Below are 20,870 nucleotides of genomic sequence, written 5' to 3'. Positions count from 1 at the left end.
TTTAAAAAAAATGTCCTTTGGCAAGTTGCTTCACTTAAAGTTAAGCCAAAAGGTTATATTATTTCAGCAATACATTTTTAATTAATTGAATCTTGCTGCTTTAGCAAAGGCACCTTTACTTTATCAACAGCAGAAACTATGGTATTACAGGAAAACAACCTGTGAAAATGTAATAGTGGTATACTTGCGAACAAGGTCAAATTACCCTATTCACCACACTATAGTCATTTTAAAGTAAAAGTGAGAGTGATGGTGTGTTTTGAGCCAAAACAAACAAAAAACCCTCAAAGAAACAAAACAAAGAAACCACCACTACCTGCCACCATAAACCACTGTCTTAAGATAAGCTGGCAGCCATACTCTTATCTTTCAAGCCCACTAGCTATATTAGTGACCTCACAGCACTTACAACAATGAAGATAACTTTTTCTACTCAAAACTTTTGGACTTTTCAAAAGAGTCTATGTTGAGTTTTCCCTTTTCCCCTTATGGCCCCCAGATGAGAAGTCAAAGTAAAATGCCTAATTTCCATTCCTTCTGCAATCTGTTGCACACATTCCAGACAACCTGGATGAAAAGTGGTAAACTCCACAGTCCCCTGCACTCCTGTACTTTACACACGCTCAAGATTCATTGGCTACTTATGCAATGAATGTGCTGTTGGTGGAAACAGTCTTAAGCCACTGGCAAGGAAAACATTCTAAAGAAATACTGGGCCAGTTATAACTTGCTTTCCCTATATTCATGCCAATTCTATGCAATCATCCTAGGATTGTACTTATCATCACTCTACATATTTCGAACGCTATTCCCGGAGGTGCCTGCACTCTGGACTCTCGCCCGAACCTGGCTCCCCCACAGGGGCCTTGGTCCCGAGAGCGCACCTGCACACGTGCACAGAAAGAAGGGACGTCATTCTGCCTACCACCCTTCTGATTTGTTTTCAACAGCACAGAGTAAAAAAGCTACACGCCCCCAGGTATTTACCCCGCCTGCTAGCACCAGCACCCTCAAGAGAGGAAGGAAGAACATGTGGGAGGAGGGGGGGCGACTGAGGAGAAGGGAGAGCAGAGGTAGCCGACCCCGGTCTCAGCTCCGCGCCCGGAGCCGCACAAAGGCCTGAGGTCCGGGCCGCGCTCACCGAAGTCCAGGAACTGCTTCATGGAAAGCGGCGACGGCGAGAAGCGCGCGTAGAAGTCCACTTGGCCCGGAACGCCGCGTTCCGACGCCGGGCCGGAGCCCGAATCCGAGGCGAGGCTGCGGCTGGCGCTGGGGCCGTAGGCGCGTAGCCCCGGGCCCGGGCCGGCCGAGGCGGCTACGCGCACCAGCCGCGCCAGCCTCATGCCGAGCCCAGCCGGAGGAGCCGGAGCCCCCGGCGCTAGCTCGCAGCTCCGCGCCGCGGCCAGGCGCTACGTGAGGGACGTGGCGGGCCGCGGGGGCGGGGAGCGGCTGTCACCGCTGGGGCCACCGCCCCCTCGCGGGAGCCCCGCCCCTAAATGGGCGGGGTCATATGGGAGGGAGGCGGTGCTAAGGAGGCTGCGAGTGGCCTGCGCCCGAACCCCGGAGCAGACTCGGGCTGGCGGGGTAGGGCGGGGGTCACCTCACGAGCTCCTGGACAGCCAGAGAATGGCCGTTGGCACCCTGGGTCGTCTTGCCCGGCGCTCTGTGTGGCACGCCTCCTTCCCACGCCCTTTCGTAACAACTTTCACCTTCCGGCTTCCCCTTCCAGTTCTGTGTCAAAAGGCTCTAGGTTCTGCAGGGTGGCGCTGGGAGCCCCTTCCACAATACTCCTCTACAAAGTCCCACATTTACCATTTTATTTATTTGTTTATTTATTTTTGTAGTGCCTGGGATTGAACTCAGCCTCGCTCATGTTAGGCATGCACTTTACTACCATCGAGCTACATCCCTCAACCAAGCCCCACATTTTACAGGTGACAGGGGGAAGCACCCTTGCCAAACAGTGGTACCTAAATACGATGAACACTTTCGCGTGTGCGTGTGCGTGTGCGTGTGTGTGTGTGTGTGTGTAAGGGGGTGTCCCTAAATAACATTACAGCGACTGACGTCCCAGGAAAAAAGTACTGGCAGCCCGACTAGAAGAGTAAAGCTCTCTGCACGCGTTTTCTGCACGGTCAGCAGTGTATTTAAAGCGTCCTCTTGACTATCTTTTTAGTGTCAAAGCATGGCTGCTCCACCCTTTCCAGGTTTCTAAATAGTAAACGTCGGACTAAACAATTTATAATATTAGTTTATAGAGCTGCAAAGGATGCAATTACAAGTAAGAAGCACTTCTGTCCTCTCTCCACTGCTGCTGCACCCTATGACCACCCCAGCTAGGTATGTCTCAGGTGCAGCAAAATGACTTTACCATTGGCATGAAGTTTATCAATTAAATAGAATTTATATGTCTATCCCCAGCAGTTACTAGTACAGAATAACATTTCATTTCTCCATGGTGGTCAGATCTTGGACTGTGTAAAAATAGGAGAAATGAGATGAGAGATTATGTTCAGCACAAAGGGGAACATTGACTACCTGGAAACAAATGTAGTGATTGGGCTTATAATGGAGGAAATATAAGTTTTTCTTCAAGCCTCATGAGCCCTTAGAATGGATGCCTGAAACAAAAGACAGATGAATAAGAGAAAGACAGTTGTTTATTAATATATACATTTCATGTATACATGGGAGATATCCAGAGAAAAATTCTCCAAAAGTGACCTTGAATTCCAGCTTATAGAGCCTCTTCAACAAAGAAGAGTAAATTTTTAGAGTGTCAAGATGTAGGAAGAGGACTTTAAGTCTCCTTTATAAATAGAAATTTCCTTTACTGAAGAACAACTTGTGCCCTGTTTTTATAGCTTTCCCTGTGTCTGCTGGCTTTTCAGTGGCCTTTACTCAAAATAATGCATATGCCAAAAGAGGCATATTTGAGGGTAGTATATTCTGGCACCCTTCAACACCATATCTTCAAATGTCAAAGATCCTGCTCCATGAAAAAGGATTAGGTTAGGTTTGTTCTGGGTGGGCCAGACAGCAGATGGAAGTCCAGTGGGTGGATACTGTAGAGAGACAGATCTGACTCAACATGGAAAAACTGGCAATGGTCGCAGCTATTTGACAGTGAAATGGGCAGTCTTAAGAGAAAGAAAGTGACCTTGTCAATGCCCGTTAGCCAAGAGTCTGGACAAGAGCTTTATAAGATGATACAGGGAGGATTATGGGGAAGCTGGGTGATGTAATTGTTAGGTAGGAATTCAGGGTCACCAAGATGATGGAGGCAGGGTATAAGAAAAAGGCCGCTAGAGGACAAGACAGGGAGATGAGTCATCATGTCCCTGTTTATAGTGTCCCATTACCATGACAATTTTCACCACTGGGGACTCATCACCCATGATAACTCCTACCATAGGTGTGATATTCTAAAATAACCAGTGGGAGCAAGTGGGATAAGTTCTTCAATCAGAGCCACATAGGGAAGAGAATGCCTCACAGCTCAGCATATAAAATATGAATTTCCAGATATGAAGCCCTCAAGCCTCTCTCTATCTCTTGCTTGGCCCACTCCGCTCTATCTTAGGAAATGCTACTTTCATCTTTACTATCAATAAATCTGTACTTTACCTGTTACTTCTAGGTATCTTGATCAATTCTTAGTTCAGGACATTGGACCCCAGCTGTATATACAATAATAATATAATGAAAAGAGCCTGGGTTCTGGTTTTAAATTTTGACTCTGTGCTGGCTAGGTGCCCTTGTGTGAGTTTCTTAACCCCTGACTTCAGTCTATTTACCTAAAAAAATAAATAAATAAATAAGTATGTCTATCTTACTGGGTCACTGTGATATCTTATAACAATGTTAGCACAAATATTTAACAAATGGCATCTATTTTATCATTATTACAGTTTTTGATTATTGCCTTATTAGGATTTTACAAGAACCACTCATATACATGTTTTGCTTAAAGCATACTTTACCAAAGCTCTGGGAGAAAACAATTTAAAGTTGAATATTGGACATCCTTAAAATAGCCCTTCAACCATTTCCATTACTTCAACCTCTCACATTGTCTTCTTCTTTCTTTTTTCTTTCCTTCTAGATCACTCCCAGAGCTCTGGATTCTTTTTACTCTCCCAGGCACAGTATTATCCAGTTCTTCTCAACCCCTATCTGCAACTTGGTTGCTTTCCACTTGAGCATTCAAGGTACCCAGCTGAATATTAACCTGCATGGAAGCACCAAGGCCCAGCAGAAGCCATAAAAGTTATTTTATCAAGGTTCTTCCAGAATATAATCACCTGTTTTATAGTATTTTTTCTTTCCTCCAAAGTGTATTCTCTGAGCTTCCACCAGATAGAGAATGATTATATAAGAACACAAATAAGTGGTATGTCAAATCCCCCCCCCACACACGCACCCACCATTGACTTTTAGCTTCTTTAGGGAAAAGTTTAAGGTCCAGAAGCTGGAGAGAGACTTAGGGGACTCTAAGAGGCTATATATTACTTACCTATGTAGATATAAATTTACAACTATAACAGTGATCCACTTTATGCTTTAAATGTAACCCTTGCTGCTGTGCCACTGCAATTAATTTTTTTTTAAAGAGAGAGTGAGAGAGTGAGAGAGAGAGAGAATTTTAATATTTATTTTTTAGTTATCGGCGGACACAACATCTTTGTTTTGTATGTGGTGCTGAGGATCGAACCCAGGCCGCATGCATGCCAGGCGAGCGTGCTACCGCTTGGGCCACATCCCCAGCCCTGTAATTAATTTTTTTTAAATTATTTTTTAATAATAACGTTATTGTATATTTTAGATCTTTATTTCATTTATTTATATTTTTTTATGTGGTGCTGAGGATGAACCCAGTGCCTCACAATGCTAGGCAAGAGCTCTACCACTGACCTACAACCACAGTCCCTGCAATTTATTTTTAAAGTAGTGATGTTTCTTTCTCTTCCTCTCTTTCTGCTCCTCCCTAATCTCTCCCTCTCCCTAATCTCAGGGGAAACAGGATTACCTTTCTTCCCCATCCTAGGCAGAGTTATCTGTCTCTGAGTACACATCCACCATAGGAATCAAGTAATCCAGACTTTGGGTATGTACAGAAGATCTCAGAAATGACTATCTTCAAAATCAACAAGTGAATTATAACACCAACAAAGAACATGTGGAATGTAGCCTTTGAATCACCTCTTTAAAAGCCCCCTGTTCCTGCTGATGGGCAGAATCACAGTCTTTGGAACAGGAATCCGTGTGTTTCTCTTTTGCTAGCAAAGCAATAAAACTTTTTCCTTTTTCTCAAAACAGTGTCCTTGTAATTGGATTGGCATCGGGGACAAGGACCAAGATTTCAGCAATATAACCATACTCTCAGACTTCTTAAGATTTTTTTTTAGCTAGCCAGACTGTCTAAATTCACTGAGAATTTGTGACCCATATTGGGCCGATTTGACTCAGAAGAGGCGGAGTGGGCATGGGGATGGAAACAAGCTAGGCTGTATTGTCCTGTCTCTATTACATGCTGGCTTTGTGGGGTTCAGAGAACAAAAAGAGAGAAGAGTCATATTTATTCCCCTGGTCCCTTCCTGCTAGGCCACGGTTTGTGTTCCTCTGTGTGGCTCCAGTTCCCTCCCCATGCCCAATGAGCATGTAGTAGAAGTTTTCCTCTATTGCTAACTTGCTAACAGGGTGCTTCACCAGCCCTGGCTGCTTAACTCAACCTACATCCCTATAAATAGTTCTTTCATCAAACACTCTTCAGTTTCCCTTTTGAGTGTGCTAATATTTCCTGCCTCAGACTTCTGTTTGATACACTAGAAAGATAATTTTCAAAACAAAGGTAAAAAAATCAAGAGTCTCATGCAGCTATAAAAATGAAAACCTGCCAAAATTTTTATTTAACACATTAATTTAATGAGAGAAACAGGAAAAAAAATGGTACAATCAGTTCAAAGAAGTCAAACAATAGCAATACAGAAAGGAATTTGCAAAGGCTACAAAACTGACTTTTCCCTAGGGAATCAAGGAGGGTGGTCGCTCTATCTGGCAGATTTATTTGCATTGTTATCAGTTATCTCCAATTTACATAGTTATAAAACTGGAATAGTTATAAACCCTGGAAAGTTTTGCTTTAAGCAATGTTTAGCATTCCAGCAAATGACAGTTTATTCCTGTATACATTTGACTGCTTTCTTGAAGGGGTACAGTCATTCAAGTCATTACCAGTGCCCATGATGTGGAGGCCATCTATTCACCAGGATTTGTTTTAGGGGAAACACAGGTTTTATTTGGAATAAGTACTTTGATATGCTGCTGGAGTGGAAGGAGCAAGCCCAGAGGAAGGCTCACAAAGAGCTCTGCAGGAAGCCAGAGGAGGAATTCACTTTGCAGAGCAAAGGGGAGGGAGAGGAGGCAGATTGCTAAGGCTGGTTCAAGCAGTGAGCACTATTTGTAACGCCCACATTCAGTGGTTTACTAAAAAAAAAAAAAAATGTAAAACCTTGTGGAGACTGAATCCCTTGTGCCTTTGTGCAAATTGGAAGAAAAAGGCAGACTTTTTTTTTCCCCCAAGGAAAATTGGAGCCGATTGGGACAGCATTTGTACCTAAGGCGTATAAGTGGGGGTGAGATGGGGGAGTATGAAGTAGTAAAGCCCTAAGAATTTTTAGACACAAACAAGTAGAACTCTGGACTTAGACAAATGGGAATTGGTAATGTTAAAAGATAAAACTCAGGGCTGGGGACATACCTCAGTGGTAAAGCACTTGCCTATCATGTGCAAAGCTCTGGGTTTAAACTCCAGTTTAAAAAAAAAAACAAAACAAAAACTTAGACACATTAAAAATTTAAAGATCTTGAACAGACAGAAGCAATTCATGCTTTGGGCAACTCTGGTCTGCATGGGGTTCATGGTTCTAATGAAGGGGCATGAAGGGAAGGCAAGAAGATGACACTGGATCAACAGGCTTATCTGGATCATTCCAGTGGAAGGATCTCAGTTGAGGTTATTTTGCAGTCTGTTTATACTGGGTTGGGTTTTAGTTTGCTTATGTAGGAACCCAAAGCCCTGGGGCCCCTTACATATAACAACCTCCAATTATTTTAATATTGATTTGAACTTAAGCCTGAGGGTTAAGAAATCTTCTGGCAAGGTCTGAATTATATATGTGTGCAAGACCAGAATGCACTTCCCCCAAAAGTATAGATTTGTTGAACTGAAGACCAAATGAAAGATCCAAGAGAGCTCTCCACCCTCCATATATTAATCTAAAAACAGGGCATGGATTTCGAAAGACAAGGTTTCCTACTCTTTCCCAGGGAGAACAAAGGTTAACCATTAAAGCCAACTTTAGATACTTAACAGCCTGGAGATGGTTCCAGAGGAATTTATATTTACAAGTTTCATTAGCCTTTATCTGCCATTCATTTGCTGTCCTACAAGTTGCTGTCTCTAGACTCAAAGTGCTTTTCCTCTGTCACAATTCACTGTTCTTTGTTGAAGATGCTGTATGAACTGTAATTCAAAGTTACCTCTAAAGAACTATTCATTTTCCCAGGGTTTCTCATGTACATGAATTATACATATTAATAAAACTCGTTTTTCTTTTATTAATCTGTTCTTTTAACAGGTATCTATTTCAACTAATATTATTTTTTTCCCTGCATATACATCGGGTAGTTCAATGTCTAGTTTCAGCACAGATTTTCCTTTATTTCTTCCATTTCATGTCTTAAGTTCTTAGTTATTTTTCTGGAGTTCATTTGTTCAATAATTTTCTTAGGTCATGCTATGCGCTGGGCAGACACCATGTTAGGCACTTGGGAATCCAGGTCCCTGTTCTCACAAGACTTCTAAGAGGAAGAGACAAATAATAAATACAGTTATTATCTCAGAAAAGTGCTCAACATTACAAAGAGAAGGCTACAAAGTCATTGGGTTATTTATTGTGGAAAACTACAAGTTGCCACTTGGGAAAGGAAATATCAACTTACAAAAGCTCAGCTCTTTGAGCCAGCCTGAGCTTTACTTCAGTCTTACTGCAGATTTAGAGGAGTCACTATAACTAGATCAACAGAACACTGTTTCTATGGGTCAGCTACCAGGACTGGCAAATGGTTCCCTGTGCAGCTGTAATGGTACTCTGCCTCTCATGGGGTATCTTGATGGCATGGCCCACAAGGGTAGCTTAAGACAAATGTCACCTATCTTGTCAAACTCAGACACAACAGACTACAGTGTGCCTCCCAATGTTCTTTATCCACACATTGGAGGAGTTAGGAGTTAGGAAATTGCACAGAGGTAGGTAGGATAATATACATTCCCCGGTGGCCCAAGTTATATCCTATTGATTTCACATACCATTTTACACATGAGGATATTAAAGCATCAGCTATTTAAACTTGCCTGGGACATACAAGTAGAAAGTGGCACAGAGGGGCTTGAATGAAGACCTGGCTGCAGAGATCCTTGATGCCTGAAATGTGATCCATGGGCCAGCAGCAACCCAGGCCCTGGCACCTGTTAAAATAGGAGGCTCTGAGCCCCATCCCAGATTGCCTAAAAACCAAACTTGCACCTGAACAAGATCCTTAGCTCATTCTTAGCATGTTAAAATCTTAAGGACTGTTATTTAAAAATATATATATTTTTTAGTTGTAGTTGCACAAATACCTTTATTTTATTCATTTTTATGTGGTGCTGAGGATTGAACCTAGGGCCTTGAATGTGCTAGGTGAGTATTCTACCGCTGAGCCACATCCACAGCCCCTAAGGACTGTTTTTAACCACTCTGTTGAGACTTCCTAACTACCCTTAGTTTCCTCAGGTAAGAATCCTGAACTTCAGTTCCACCAGCAATTTGGTGACACCTTGGAATCAAACATTCCCAAAGTCTTCCTGGAGGGGAAAAAAACTGCATTATATTGCAGTTAACAGGTCTTTGAATCAATGCATTTTGGGATGTGGGAGCTAGACATGGAATTTTTCAATCTGGTCTAACATATATGATGTAACTTAAGTGTAAGATGGGCTCTGTGAACATTTCATCTTCTGCCCAGCAAAGGAAATTGCAGCCTGCCTTCCCACTAGAGGAAATCAAGGAACTGAAAGTATGAAAATAACTCCAAGAAAATATCCAAAAGAAAAATCTGCTGTTTTAGATTCTTCCATTTCAGGAGGGGGAAAAATTAAGAAGAATCAGTACATAGCAATGTCTAGATACCTACTTGATGATTGTAACACTATGAGTTACCTGATCCCAATCCACCTGTTCATAATCCATATTATGGTCATGGTCTTAAGGGGTGTGTGTCTAATAAAGAAATAATAAGGTCAATCTTGTTCAAACTGACCCATGTTGTTGAATACCTTAAATATAAAAGTTGGGTCACACTGTGTTGCCTAGGTTGGTTATGAACTCCTGGGCTCGAGATGCTCCTGCCTCAGCCTCCTAAGTGACTAGGACTACAGGCACATGTCACCTTGTGCACCATGGCACCTGTGTTATGGTGTATATTTTTAGCTTGCGGGAAGGCATTTGGGCTTGCAGATTGTAATTTTAACATCTAGTACTAAATCATGGGTTGACATATTGACGAATGAGGAGATAAAGTTCCAATGACAACAAAAATTAACTGTTTATCTGTGAGAGGAGGAAATAGATCTAGATTTCCATGCTCCCTGACATTTTATGATTCTACATCAACATGTAAAAGTAGGTAACATTTAATGAGCACTTCCAAATTTTCTCATTTACTACCTACAAGAACCTATGAAAGAGATTATCAACCATATTTTACAGATGAAGGGAATGGGACCAAAGATTTGAATGACTTCTCCCAGCTTATATCCTAAGAGGTGAAGCTAACATTTTCCAACATGCTTCATGCTCTTCTGTGTTGTCAGTCATGTCTGGACGGCAAAAGCACCTCTAGCTACTTAGCTCCTATTACTGATGTGGTGGGAGAACCACAGAGATGAGGCATTTGGTGGGCAGAGCCCTTTTAATACACAGGCCATCCAATGATCTAAAGCAGGTCTCATCAATTGTGTTTTGCTATTTTTTAAGTCTCTTAATCAGTAGAGGATGTTGAACTTTCTCAAAATACATTTTGTATTCTATTGAGGCAATCATATATTTTTCTCTTTAATTAATAAATTACATAAATGGAAAAAAAAATAAAGCAGGTCTCATGACTGCACTTTGTGTCATCTGGGAGCTTCAAGCAGTACTAAAGTCTGGGACTTACCCTCCAAGATTCTGATACGGTCAGTGTAGACAGAATTCTGGGCATCAGGACTTGGGGGGTAAAAAAATGTTCCTTAGGTGATTCAAATGTGTAGCCCAGGTTGAGAAGGTCTACTTCAAATGTTATGTAAAAAGGAATTTTCTAGGGTCAAGTTTCACCCCAAAAGTGTCAGATTGTCTTATATATAACCATTAATATCTGGATTCAAGGTTTTTAATTCTGCAACCTATAAAGTGAAGTCACTTATGCTTGTCAATACAATCTGTTATTTTAGATTATAAGCTTCCTATAAATGGTCAGAGGTAGTGTCTTATTAGTATACGTATCCCCAGAGCTTAATTTAATATCCCTACTTTTTTTTTTTAACTCCCAATTGGAAAATGATCAAACCACATCTCACAATGACAGACCATCTACTTAAGTCCACTGGTTATTTGCAAGTTGAATTCTTACCTAATAGTCTTTAAGATAATTCAAGCACCACACTCTAACCCTATAGTTTTGAGATCTGGGGGAGATGGTCCAGGTTGAATAGTGAGAAATTACCTGATCTCTCCTAACATGGGTCTGTTTCCATGTCCTGGAACAAGCAGCATAACTGAGATGGTCCTGGGCAAGGGCAAAAGATTGAGGCACTTAAGCTTGGCTGACAGCTACAAAAATTGCACTTGACTCCCTCTCTCCAGTGTAATCATCAACCATTACCTGGTTAGATTTGCGCTCTGTGGTGCCTGGCCCTCCTTTGCACTGGGCTGGACCAATTTTCTTGCTCTAGTTTTTTTAGTTTATCCTTTGAGGATTTGACCATGCGTGCCTTTATGACTTTCCGACTAAATAAGGTCTTCTGGTTATACTCTGCAGACACGACTTCAACTCCTAATAAAGAGCAGTCCCTAGTTCTAACAGCTAGATGAAATGCCTTTCCCAGACTGGCAAAATCTGAATTTTAAGGTATAAGAGAAAATGCATACTTGACAGCGACCTTGACCTGTAAGAACAGATGTCCCACTAGCTTTGCAATAGCCACTCTTTTGAGGTCATTCTGAAGTTCATTTTCTTCACTTCTTTGAACCTCCCCTTTTCTTCAATAAAAGTGGTCAGCCCCATCCTTTGATCTTGAGGAACTGCCTTTAGTCATTCATTTTATGCTATGCAAGCTGACAAAATTATTCTGCATGTTTTCTCAGCCCTGAAGATGTACACATGCAGAATCCAACCACCTACAGCATTGTATTTCTCCCTTCTTTAAAACTAAACTCTCATTCCAACTTGGTCCTCCACAGCATCCTTTCATAGGTTAGTGTCTCATTAAGATGTTTTCATTTAAGTAAAAGGCTTGGTCCTATCCCTAAAAATTGTAAGCCATTTTATGGAAGTCCTCTAAATGAAAAGCTTGGGCAAAGAACATATTTTCTGACTATTTTGCCAAACCAGTTCTGGTGACTAATATAATGACATGCCACATCCCACATGCATTCTAGAAAGCAAGTGACTCAAGCCATAAGAACTTTTATTTTTTATGCCATGGTCTCATTACTGAGTAATACCTTATCTTTCACAGCCATAGCCTTTGAAGCAGATCAATCAATGCAAACTTGCCATTTATAGGTATCTTGAACAAACCACTATAAGGCCATTTTCTGTAACTTATTTAAAAAAAAAGGAAATTTAAAACAAAAACAGTAGTTTCAAGAGGATTTTAAAAAAAAAACTCAATCAAATTTACATTGCACTCCTTTGGGTACTAGTATCTTTGGCTGATCTGGGATTATATGGGCTCTTAAGAATAAATATCAAAAACTTTAGTTTGGCTTGATGAAATAAGAAAGGGAATTCAAATTGTCATTTATGAAGTTGTTTCACAATATAATGTTGTGTCACTAAGGAATGAACATTTTCATAAAAAATTTATTTCACACTTTTATACAAATATCCACAGGTATTTTCTAATCATGAAATAATTTTACAATGATAGTTAGTATAAAAATGTATCAAATGCAAACAGACCAGTGACTTGACTTGAGATGACATTTTTAACAACTATAAATTTAAACACCACAAACATTCTTGTTTTGTTTTTGAACTACCCTCCCACCCTTCTTTTTAGGACATTCATTTTCATAACAATGTTTAAAAACACCGTCAAAATATTGGATTAATATCCTATAAAGCCAATGTGTCTGTTAGGCTCCATGTTATCCAAATAAGAAACTGAGACTTAAAACACTGTTATGATCTGTTTTAGAGAAATTTTTGTAAATAAAACATCATTTATAAAATTTTTATGAATGAAAATTCCAAGTACAACCAGAATAAAGTTCTTAGTATCTTCAGGGTACAATATTTATGAAAAAAAAATTAAAACTCCAAAGCAACAATGGCATATATTTTGTTCTCTTAAAAGATTGAAACACTGCTTATGCTATCACCAAATGAATTAGCACCTGTTTGCTCTTGCTCCCCATATAACTAACATTTTAAAGCAGAGAATTTTGTTTAAAATTCCACTTTCATATATATTCAATCTCTATTGAATGTCTAGAGTCATAGCTGTCTTTCCTTCCCACCCCAGCCAGCTTTTACAATTAAAAAAACAATTTGAAGATCTTGTTAAAATAGTTGCAAAGTCATCTTGGAAATTTAGATAGGGAAGGACACGAAATATAGAACACCGACTCACTAATTAAATGGTTCCAATAACGTTTAAAAAGCTTAGAGCCATGATGTTCCATCTGACTGGGTCACCATTTGGGTAGCAGATACTCATTCAGTAGTCTTACACTGGATCGGTCTGGATCCACCATAGGCACTCACCGATTAGTTCAAGTCCTGAATATACAGTATTTGCAGCAGTGAGTAAACAAGCCCTAGAGTTCAATGAACAAACTCATTTTCTCCACAAAGTTCCTGAAAGTTATAGCACTAAATTCAGAAATATCACACAGGGCTCTAAACTAAAAATAATAATAATATCAGATGTCAGGTAAGAATTAAACATCTTTGTTACATCAAACATCTTGATTGTTTTTTCTTAAACTTTTTGTGTTGGGGGGGGAGAAGCTGTTATGAAGGAGATGTCATAATTTACAGATAAGTTATTAAAACAACTCTCTGGTATATTTTATAAAGGATTACTTTCTTTTTGCAAGAAATAACTTGGGTCAATCAATGATCTCCCATGTTCCAATTCTGATTGTTTAAATCAATCTGAAGGATCTTTGGCCTGTTAGTCAATAACAAAATGGTTTAAAGAAAAAAATAAATATCACATACAAACAAGTATCACTAGCATTCAAGTCTGTTGCACCTGTGTGTTTTAGTGAAAAGGGAGAAGGGAACCTGTGTGCACTTGGTGTGAGCAAGGAGTCACATCTAGGGAATGGACAGAGAGAATAGGATGGCAACATCACCTTCTATTGCACATTTAACTTTAGACAGCACTTGAAACTGAGACACAGCTGCCTTGATGGCAGAGTCTTGTGCTGCAGGACACTTAACTTGCAGGTTCTCTGATCCTACAGGAAGGATGCTCACAGCAGCAGGCTAGGACGGCCATTCTGTTAGCGCAGGTGAATGTGGGTGCTATCAGGAGGATGTTGCCTGAGTGCACCTGGGCAGGCCTGTCCCCAGAGCGTATGGGTCAGTCACACCAAAAACAAAGGCAACCCAGAAAGTTAAATTAAGGCAGTTAAAGAAAGATCCATTCCAACAGTCTTAAATTTGGCTGTGCAAAACAGAAGCCTCAGGCTGTGTAACAATATCCACAGTGAAAACTGTAGGTTCGTACTGTATGTAGTCAGTCTGAAATTAATCCTCAGGTACTGAACAGGCTCTTAAATCCATTTGTATTTGAGTTGGAAAAAAAAAAAAATCAAACCAAAAAAACAAATAAACCAAAAAGCATTTTGGGTACTGTGAAGCTTTTCTGGTCCCCTAGGAGTAACTTTCATTTTCATTCCACTTTGTGACCCACTGTTTTTTTTCAAGGTTATCATTGTATTTTTCATCTTTGATCTCTCGCTCTTCTTTACGGATCCTTACAGCATGGTATCGGGGAACGCTATCATCGTACCTAGAGCGCTTAAAGAATCCACACTGGAGAAGGGGGAAAGAAAAACAGACACAAATTAATTAGTCTCAAAAAAACCAACTACATAAAATTGGAATAGCCTAAGCTTTCTGTTCATCTGTATCTACCTTTGGATTAAGGGGAAAAAAGACACTATCTTCTTTCAAGAAAGCACTGGTAGGTTGAAAAGAAATAATAGCCAGTGGAAATAAGAGAACAGCCCTAAAACTCAAAGAAAAGTCCATTTTTTTATCTGGTCTTTTCATTGTACAACAATGTAGGTTTTTTTTCCTTTCCTCCATACTGGGAATTGAACCCAAGGGTGCTTTACCCCTGAGCTATATCCCCAGCCTTTAAAAAAAATTTTTTTTGAGATAGTGTATCGTTAAATTGCCCAGACAGGCCTTGAACTTTCGATCCTCCTGCCTCAGCCTCCTGAGTTGCTAGGATTAGAGGTGTGTGCCAGTGCACCCAACTGTAAGTTATCTTTTGACTAACAATTTAAGAGTTTGTGAAAGCGTGCTTCTATTAAAAAAAAATCATAATATTTGTAAAATATCCAAATTTCATATTACTAAATGACTTGAAAAACAATTTTTTAGAATGATTTTTAATAGACATAAAACAAATTATTTCATGCCCTTCTCCCACTAGTTAGATGGAAATCAGGTCACAAATACTTGACATATTTGAAAATATTGTGTTCCAATGGGTCAATTTTAGAGTCTTTTCCTGTCCACTGAGGCTTCAGTACACATCACATTTCCATTAGCTAGAAGGAATTTTATATCACCTGGATTTGCTGTTGTTTCCAATTAAGATGTTACTACAGTAAATCATGAAGTAATAGTGTCTCGCAATAAAATCAATCGTGTACCACACAGGACTTAAGAAAAGTAATGGAGTTTGAATTTTGGAGCATTCCCTAATTTTTCTTCTTCTTTTGCAAAAAAATAGCATTTACATTCAAATTGGTAATGAATAGATATCTTATTCACTTTAAAAAATTCATTCTGACCCAAAGTATGTGGAGAATATACCTGAATATTTTTTAATCAGATTGAATTTTTTAATGCATAAAAATGTTGGGGTTTTTTTTGAAGGTATGTTTTCAAGTTAAAAATGCAGCTTAGAAGGATGAAGAAGATAACTTAGAATGGTTGATTAATGTGTTTATTACATGATGGCAACAGGAATAGAACATTTATGTTGAAGAATGTTATGTTATAAAAATGTCAGGGCAAGACAAAATCATATGCCTATGAACCATGAGGTTTTATTCTAGTCATTTCTACATGGACTTGTTTAGTATTCTGTGAAAAAAAAAAAAAGTCAGTGTATTTATCACAAAATGAAACTGTTGCCTGTTCCATTTTTAAAAAGTAAATTAAGGATAAAATGTAAAGTCCAAAGAGCAATGCTGGGAATTCATTGTGACAGTGCCACATGAAGGAATTATAGGAATCATTCTTTCTTTTTGTGTCCATAGAAATGGAAAAAGGAATCACCCACAATTCCTCCTTCCATTCCTCCTTCAAACCAGAGAAGCAAAACATGAATTAAAATTAACTGAGACTCAAGGCGGAATAAAATATCTATAAGCATGAAACATGGTCAAACTCCATTACAACATATTGAAATAAAAACTACCCATAACTTTTTTGTACTGGAATTTTGTATATAGAAAGTTACTTTGGCAGATGACTATTTTCTGAAGTTGATCATAAAGCCCATAAGGCTGACAGTCGCTCTTTGTTGTAATGGTCTTTGGCCTGAAGGAGATATGCAGGGAAACGAAGTCGCATGCTTAGGTAGCATAAAATGATTTCCAAGCAACCATAAAAAGCATTCCAAGCCTGCCCCATCATTTCATAGCAAGGAGAACAAAAAGAGGAAACCTCTTTGTCAAGAGAAACACAAAGTTTCCAACATGCAACAGGTTAATTAGGCAGTCAACACAAGCTTCTATCCCTGGGAAATTCCAAAATGAACAAGAAATCAGAGATTTCTTATGCACCTTTGAAATTCCGAGTGGGATGCTACACACTGGATTAACAGCACGGGGCAAACTGGGCTACTATGGAGGTCTAAAACCTCCTTTTATGTGTGCAAAGGTTGCGATTTTCTTCATTGCTGTGGGTGATGTTTAACAAGAACACAAAATAACTCACCTGCAAAAAAAGATTCTTTGTGCATTGAAATAAACAAACAAATAAAAAACAAACCTGTGTATTTTCAAGTGACATAAATAAAATAAATCCAAGCAAGGCAAGCCAGTGTGGACATTTGGAAACATCTGTTAATGGAACACACATAGCAAGCTGTTGCTCTTAAAGTTAGCCACCACAACCATAAGCAGGTCCCACAGCTAGCAATTAAAAAACATTGATCAATTACCAATTACAGAAGTAGATCAATACTATGCATCAGAAGTAAGCCTCTCTTTATCAGACGGCTGAGCATGGATCTCAGCCTTGTGATATGTGGCATCATAATGATCTTTCTTATTTCTCTTGAAGAAACCACACTATAAGGAAGCAAGGTATTTAGTCAATTTTACAGCTTTGTGGATAAGAGAAGAGCTAAACAAAAGAACATCTCAGATTTTAACCTGCTTTCTATTTATGGCCCCTTGCCAGAGACCTGGTCAACCAGAAGTGAGCTGCCACTGCATATATTATTCTGGGACAGCGTTCAACACATGCTATTATTGAGGGTCTCTGGTCAAATGGTTACATGGAGATGCTAATCCACTAATTTTTTTTTATTTGTAGACAAAATCCTAAGGACAAAAATCATTCTAAAAAGGAAAAATCTATGCATGTTTGATTGTAGTTTTTCCTCACAGAATAGAATCCAAAAGGGCAAAAGAGTGACTTTTACAGTCTATTGAAACAAAGGTTAGAAACTAAATTCCCTCAGTAAAACTCAGCACAAATCCAAATAAAATATAGACATACTGTACTTTTCTGCCTTTTGCAGTAAATTTTACGGAACAAATTCCATTTACTTAAGGCCTTTGGATCTGTGGGGTGAATCGCAATACAAATTCGAATACACTGTCATGAAAGCATGATTGCTATCATTTTCCCAAATTCTGAACCACCACATAACCCTTAAATGGTAGGAATCTGTGTTCCTCAGGTTAGGACACTCTAAGTATAAAAGTATAATTCCAATTTCTACTATAATTTCCTTCATTCAAGAATGGAGAACTTTTTTCTGTTTATTTTTATCTAGTTCATAAGGTCATAGAACTGCTCTTTGGAACAAACTTGGCTGAACAAATCTTTCCTGGAAAATTCTGCCAACTAGTGAAAGTAAAAATCTAGATCCATTTTGCATGATATGACAGCTACTAACTACATGTGACTATTCAAATTTAAGTTTAACATTCAGTAATTCTGTCACAATAGCCATATTACAAGTGCTCAATGGCCACATGTGACTCTTGTCTACCATACTGGACAATGTCATTCCAGAACATTTCCATTACTAAAGAAAGAGGTGTTGGGCACTGTTGAACTAGAATACTTGAGATTTATCTATGACATCCAATGCAATAGACAGTGAACACACCTAGCCAACTTTCAAAAAGTACTAGTAGATAGATAACGAGTAGGAAGAATGAATCAGGATCCAAGAGTCCTGGGTCCTGCCTCCAACATATCAACATGTTTTTTGGCGGGGGGGCGGGGGGGGGGAGGGTATTTGGGGACTGGATTGAATCCAGGGATACTTTACCACTTAGCTACTTCCCCAGTGCTTTTTATTTTTATTTAAATCTGAGACAGTGTCTCATTAAGTTTCTGAGGCTGGCCTTAAACTTGTGATCCTCCTACTGTGGCCTCCCGAGTCTCTGGGATTACAGGTATATGCCACCACAGCCAGCAGCAACATTCTTAATATCCCTGATCTAAAAAATGAAAGTGAATGGATCAGCTGAAGACTTTTATATTCTAGCAAAATCCTATGCAAAGCAGATAAAAGTAGAACTTCTCTGTTTAAAGTAGAGGTCTCCATCTGCTTAGTTTAGTTGTGCCATCCATGCAGAGGTACAAAACTCAAATTGAAAGACCACTGAACCAGAATCTTTTCGGGCCATAATATTCTATGGCTTTAAAAATAAATAATTCAGTTTCAGAAAGAATATAAAGTAATAAGAATTACTTTCATGTGGGGATTAGAGAAATTATCTGATAGAGTCCCCTTGAGGGTCTGGATACTTCAGAGCTTAAAACAAAAAAACAAACAAAAAAACCCCAATGAAATCACCAAGTCCAATCTGCTTCCTAAACAGCTGAGGCAAATCAGAGGCCCAGAGAGGTGAAATTATTTGCCCAGGATTATAATCACAGAGCATGGTCTCTTAACCCTCAAACCACTGCTTTGTCTCAGTGAGGATTAAAGACTGCCAATAAGATCTGCTCTGAAGATTGTCCTTGTGACGTCTTCAAAAAAATAAATAAATAAATAAATAAGCCCATACCAAACCCAAAATTTAGTTTCTGAGATAATAATAATTGTCATGGCAACTCCTACATGGGCTGGCTGTGCTTGCTAGAGAAACACACTGCCCGAGGTATAAACATCAGGGATAAAACTAGCTAAAGCCCCATCAATAGGAGTCTTGGTATGAACTGATAAGTGGCATCAATCACATGTTTAGAGCACCTTAGAAAATTATCTTAGGCTGAACCAGGAAGTTACTTGGAAGAATAAAGCAAAAGAGAGATGCCTGACATTTGAAAGTAAACAAATCCTTGAAGCCTTGTCCATTTATACTTTGGAGTCAAGGAAAGGAAAAGGAACCCTTTGATTCTAGAAGGTGATTAGTTCAGCCAAAACTCTCCAGAGCAGATGTGTTTAGGATTCCAGAATATGGGGCATTTTAGAAATGCACTATGCTGCATACATAATGCCACTGTAATAAAAATATTAATATTCTGCAGTAAAACTGATGAATAAAGGACAAAGACTATACATGGCTTTTCTTCATATCATGTCAGGTTTTCTGGTAAATCAATCCTTAAAAACCTTTTCTGGAATCACAGATAAGGTACTAGAGACCTTTGATATTCACTGGGAATAATACAAAATCTATAGCTTGGTTTGTATCCAACTCATATGCCCTTTTCATGATATAGATTGTTTATTGGTGGGGAAAGAGGGACAATATCATATGTATCATATATCATATAGTCAAGAGACCAAATCCTAATGGGCATCACATTGAGCCCAGACCTTGCTTATGTTTGATGTAGGCTATGATGACCCCTTTGAGATGGTGCTATTCATTCATTTCATGTTTTATTTTTTTATTAGCTACACATAACATTACAATGCATTCATTTCATGTTTTCTATTTGTACTCTAGCTGCAAATGTAACCAACGCCAATGGCTGCCTTGAATTTTTTTTTTTTAAATAAAAGTTGAAACTAGCTGAAATACAAAATTAGATTAATCTTGTATCCAATAATTTATCTTAGATCCAGACTTTGATTTTATGTAAAGAAAATGCTAAAGTAGTAAAATTTATTTGTTATTTGCCAAATATGCTAAATTATATGCATGAGACAGCAAAATGTATTATTTGAGAATCTTCTTGTGTGCTAGTCATTGTAAAATCCTCTCAAATTTACTATATGTTGGAAAAATTTCATCATAAAATGTTGGGAAAAAAGGAAGCAATGAAAGAGAAAAATAAGCCATACTCTGATATTAATTCACCCTTTTTAAAATGTGAAATAGTTTGTATCATGAAACTCAAATGCTAGATATGACTTACCTTCCATAGTAAAAACACTAATAGAGCAAGCATCAAAATCCCAGCAAGAATAGCCACAAGAATGATCCACCAAGGTACTCCGGAGTACTGAGCTGCAGTTTTTGAGGGAAACACAGTCACACGAACCTACAGTGTATAAAAGAAAGCAAACTGCTGTAAACTGGGGTGTGGGTTAATGCCAGGGATCTACAGTTCTACTTCTGATTCTGAACACATTTTGAACAACAGTCTATGGACAGATAAGTTGACTTTCTGGTGAAGATCCTTTTTCTTAATGTAGTGGAATCACAGTGCTCCAAGAGATATTCCCTGAAGATCTTTTAACCAGGGACTGGAAAAGGCTGGCCTATGCTCTAACAAAGTAGTTATTTCTTTGCCAACTTATATTTTTTAAAAAAATGGTTTTTTTTAAACAAAGGTAGAGAAACTAAAATGAACCATCATGTATTCATTGTTCTGTTTTAACAATTATCAATAAACAGCCAATCTTCTTTCAACTATATAACCTAGTATCTTTTTTTTTTTTTTTTTTTTTTTTGGTCTGGCTAGGTACAGAACCTTCCATTTGCTAGGCAAGTACTCTGACACTGAGCTACATCTCCAGATCTTAACTTGGTACCCTTTTGAGAAAGATCACATTTTTTTTTTTTTTTAAAGTACCCAAGACTGAACCCTGGGATGCTTAACCCCTGAGCCACATTCCCAGCCCTTTTAAGAATTTTTTATTTTGAAACCTCGATAAATTGCTGAGG

General features: G+C 38.9%; 2 protein-coding genes across 3 annotated transcripts in view; both read right to left on the bottom strand.

Moving 5' to 3' along the window:
* PDK1 (pyruvate dehydrogenase kinase 1) overlaps nucleotides 1–1,462 on the bottom strand; it is a 46,160-nt gene extending 44,698 nt beyond the window's left edge. Inside the window, exon 1 of the mRNA XM_081261502.1 lies at nucleotides 1,142–1,462. Coding sequence (XP_081117628.1) covers nucleotides 1,142–1,343 — 202 coding nt within the window. The 5' untranslated portion in view covers nucleotides 1,344–1,462. The remainder of the gene's footprint in view (nucleotides 1–1,141) is intronic.
* A 12,656-nt stretch (nucleotides 1,463–14,118) lies between these two features.
* ITGA6 (integrin subunit alpha 6) overlaps nucleotides 14,119–20,870 on the bottom strand; it is a 77,027-nt gene continuing 70,275 nt past the window's right edge. The window contains exons 24-26 of one of the 2 annotated variants that reach the window (XM_081261411.1): nucleotides 20,119–20,244; nucleotides 16,727–16,856; nucleotides 14,119–14,355 (exon numbers count right to left, since the gene is read on the bottom strand). In XM_081261411.1, the coding sequence (XP_081117537.1) occupies nucleotides 16,749–16,856; nucleotides 20,119–20,244 (234 nt within the window). In that variant the 3' untranslated portion in view covers nucleotides 14,119–14,355; nucleotides 16,727–16,748. The remainder of the gene's footprint in view (nucleotides 14,356–16,726; nucleotides 16,857–20,118; nucleotides 20,245–20,870) is intronic. The other variant, XM_081261410.1, reaches the window with a different exon arrangement.

This window comes from Spermophilus citellus, assembly GCF_964194105.1.
Source record: "Spermophilus citellus genome assembly, chromosome: 11".
Classification (NCBI taxonomy): Eukaryota; Metazoa; Chordata; class Mammalia; order Rodentia; family Sciuridae; genus Spermophilus; species Spermophilus citellus.
The sequence above is the reverse complement of the archived record's forward strand: the minus strand, read 5'-3'. Positions and strand labels throughout refer to the sequence as shown.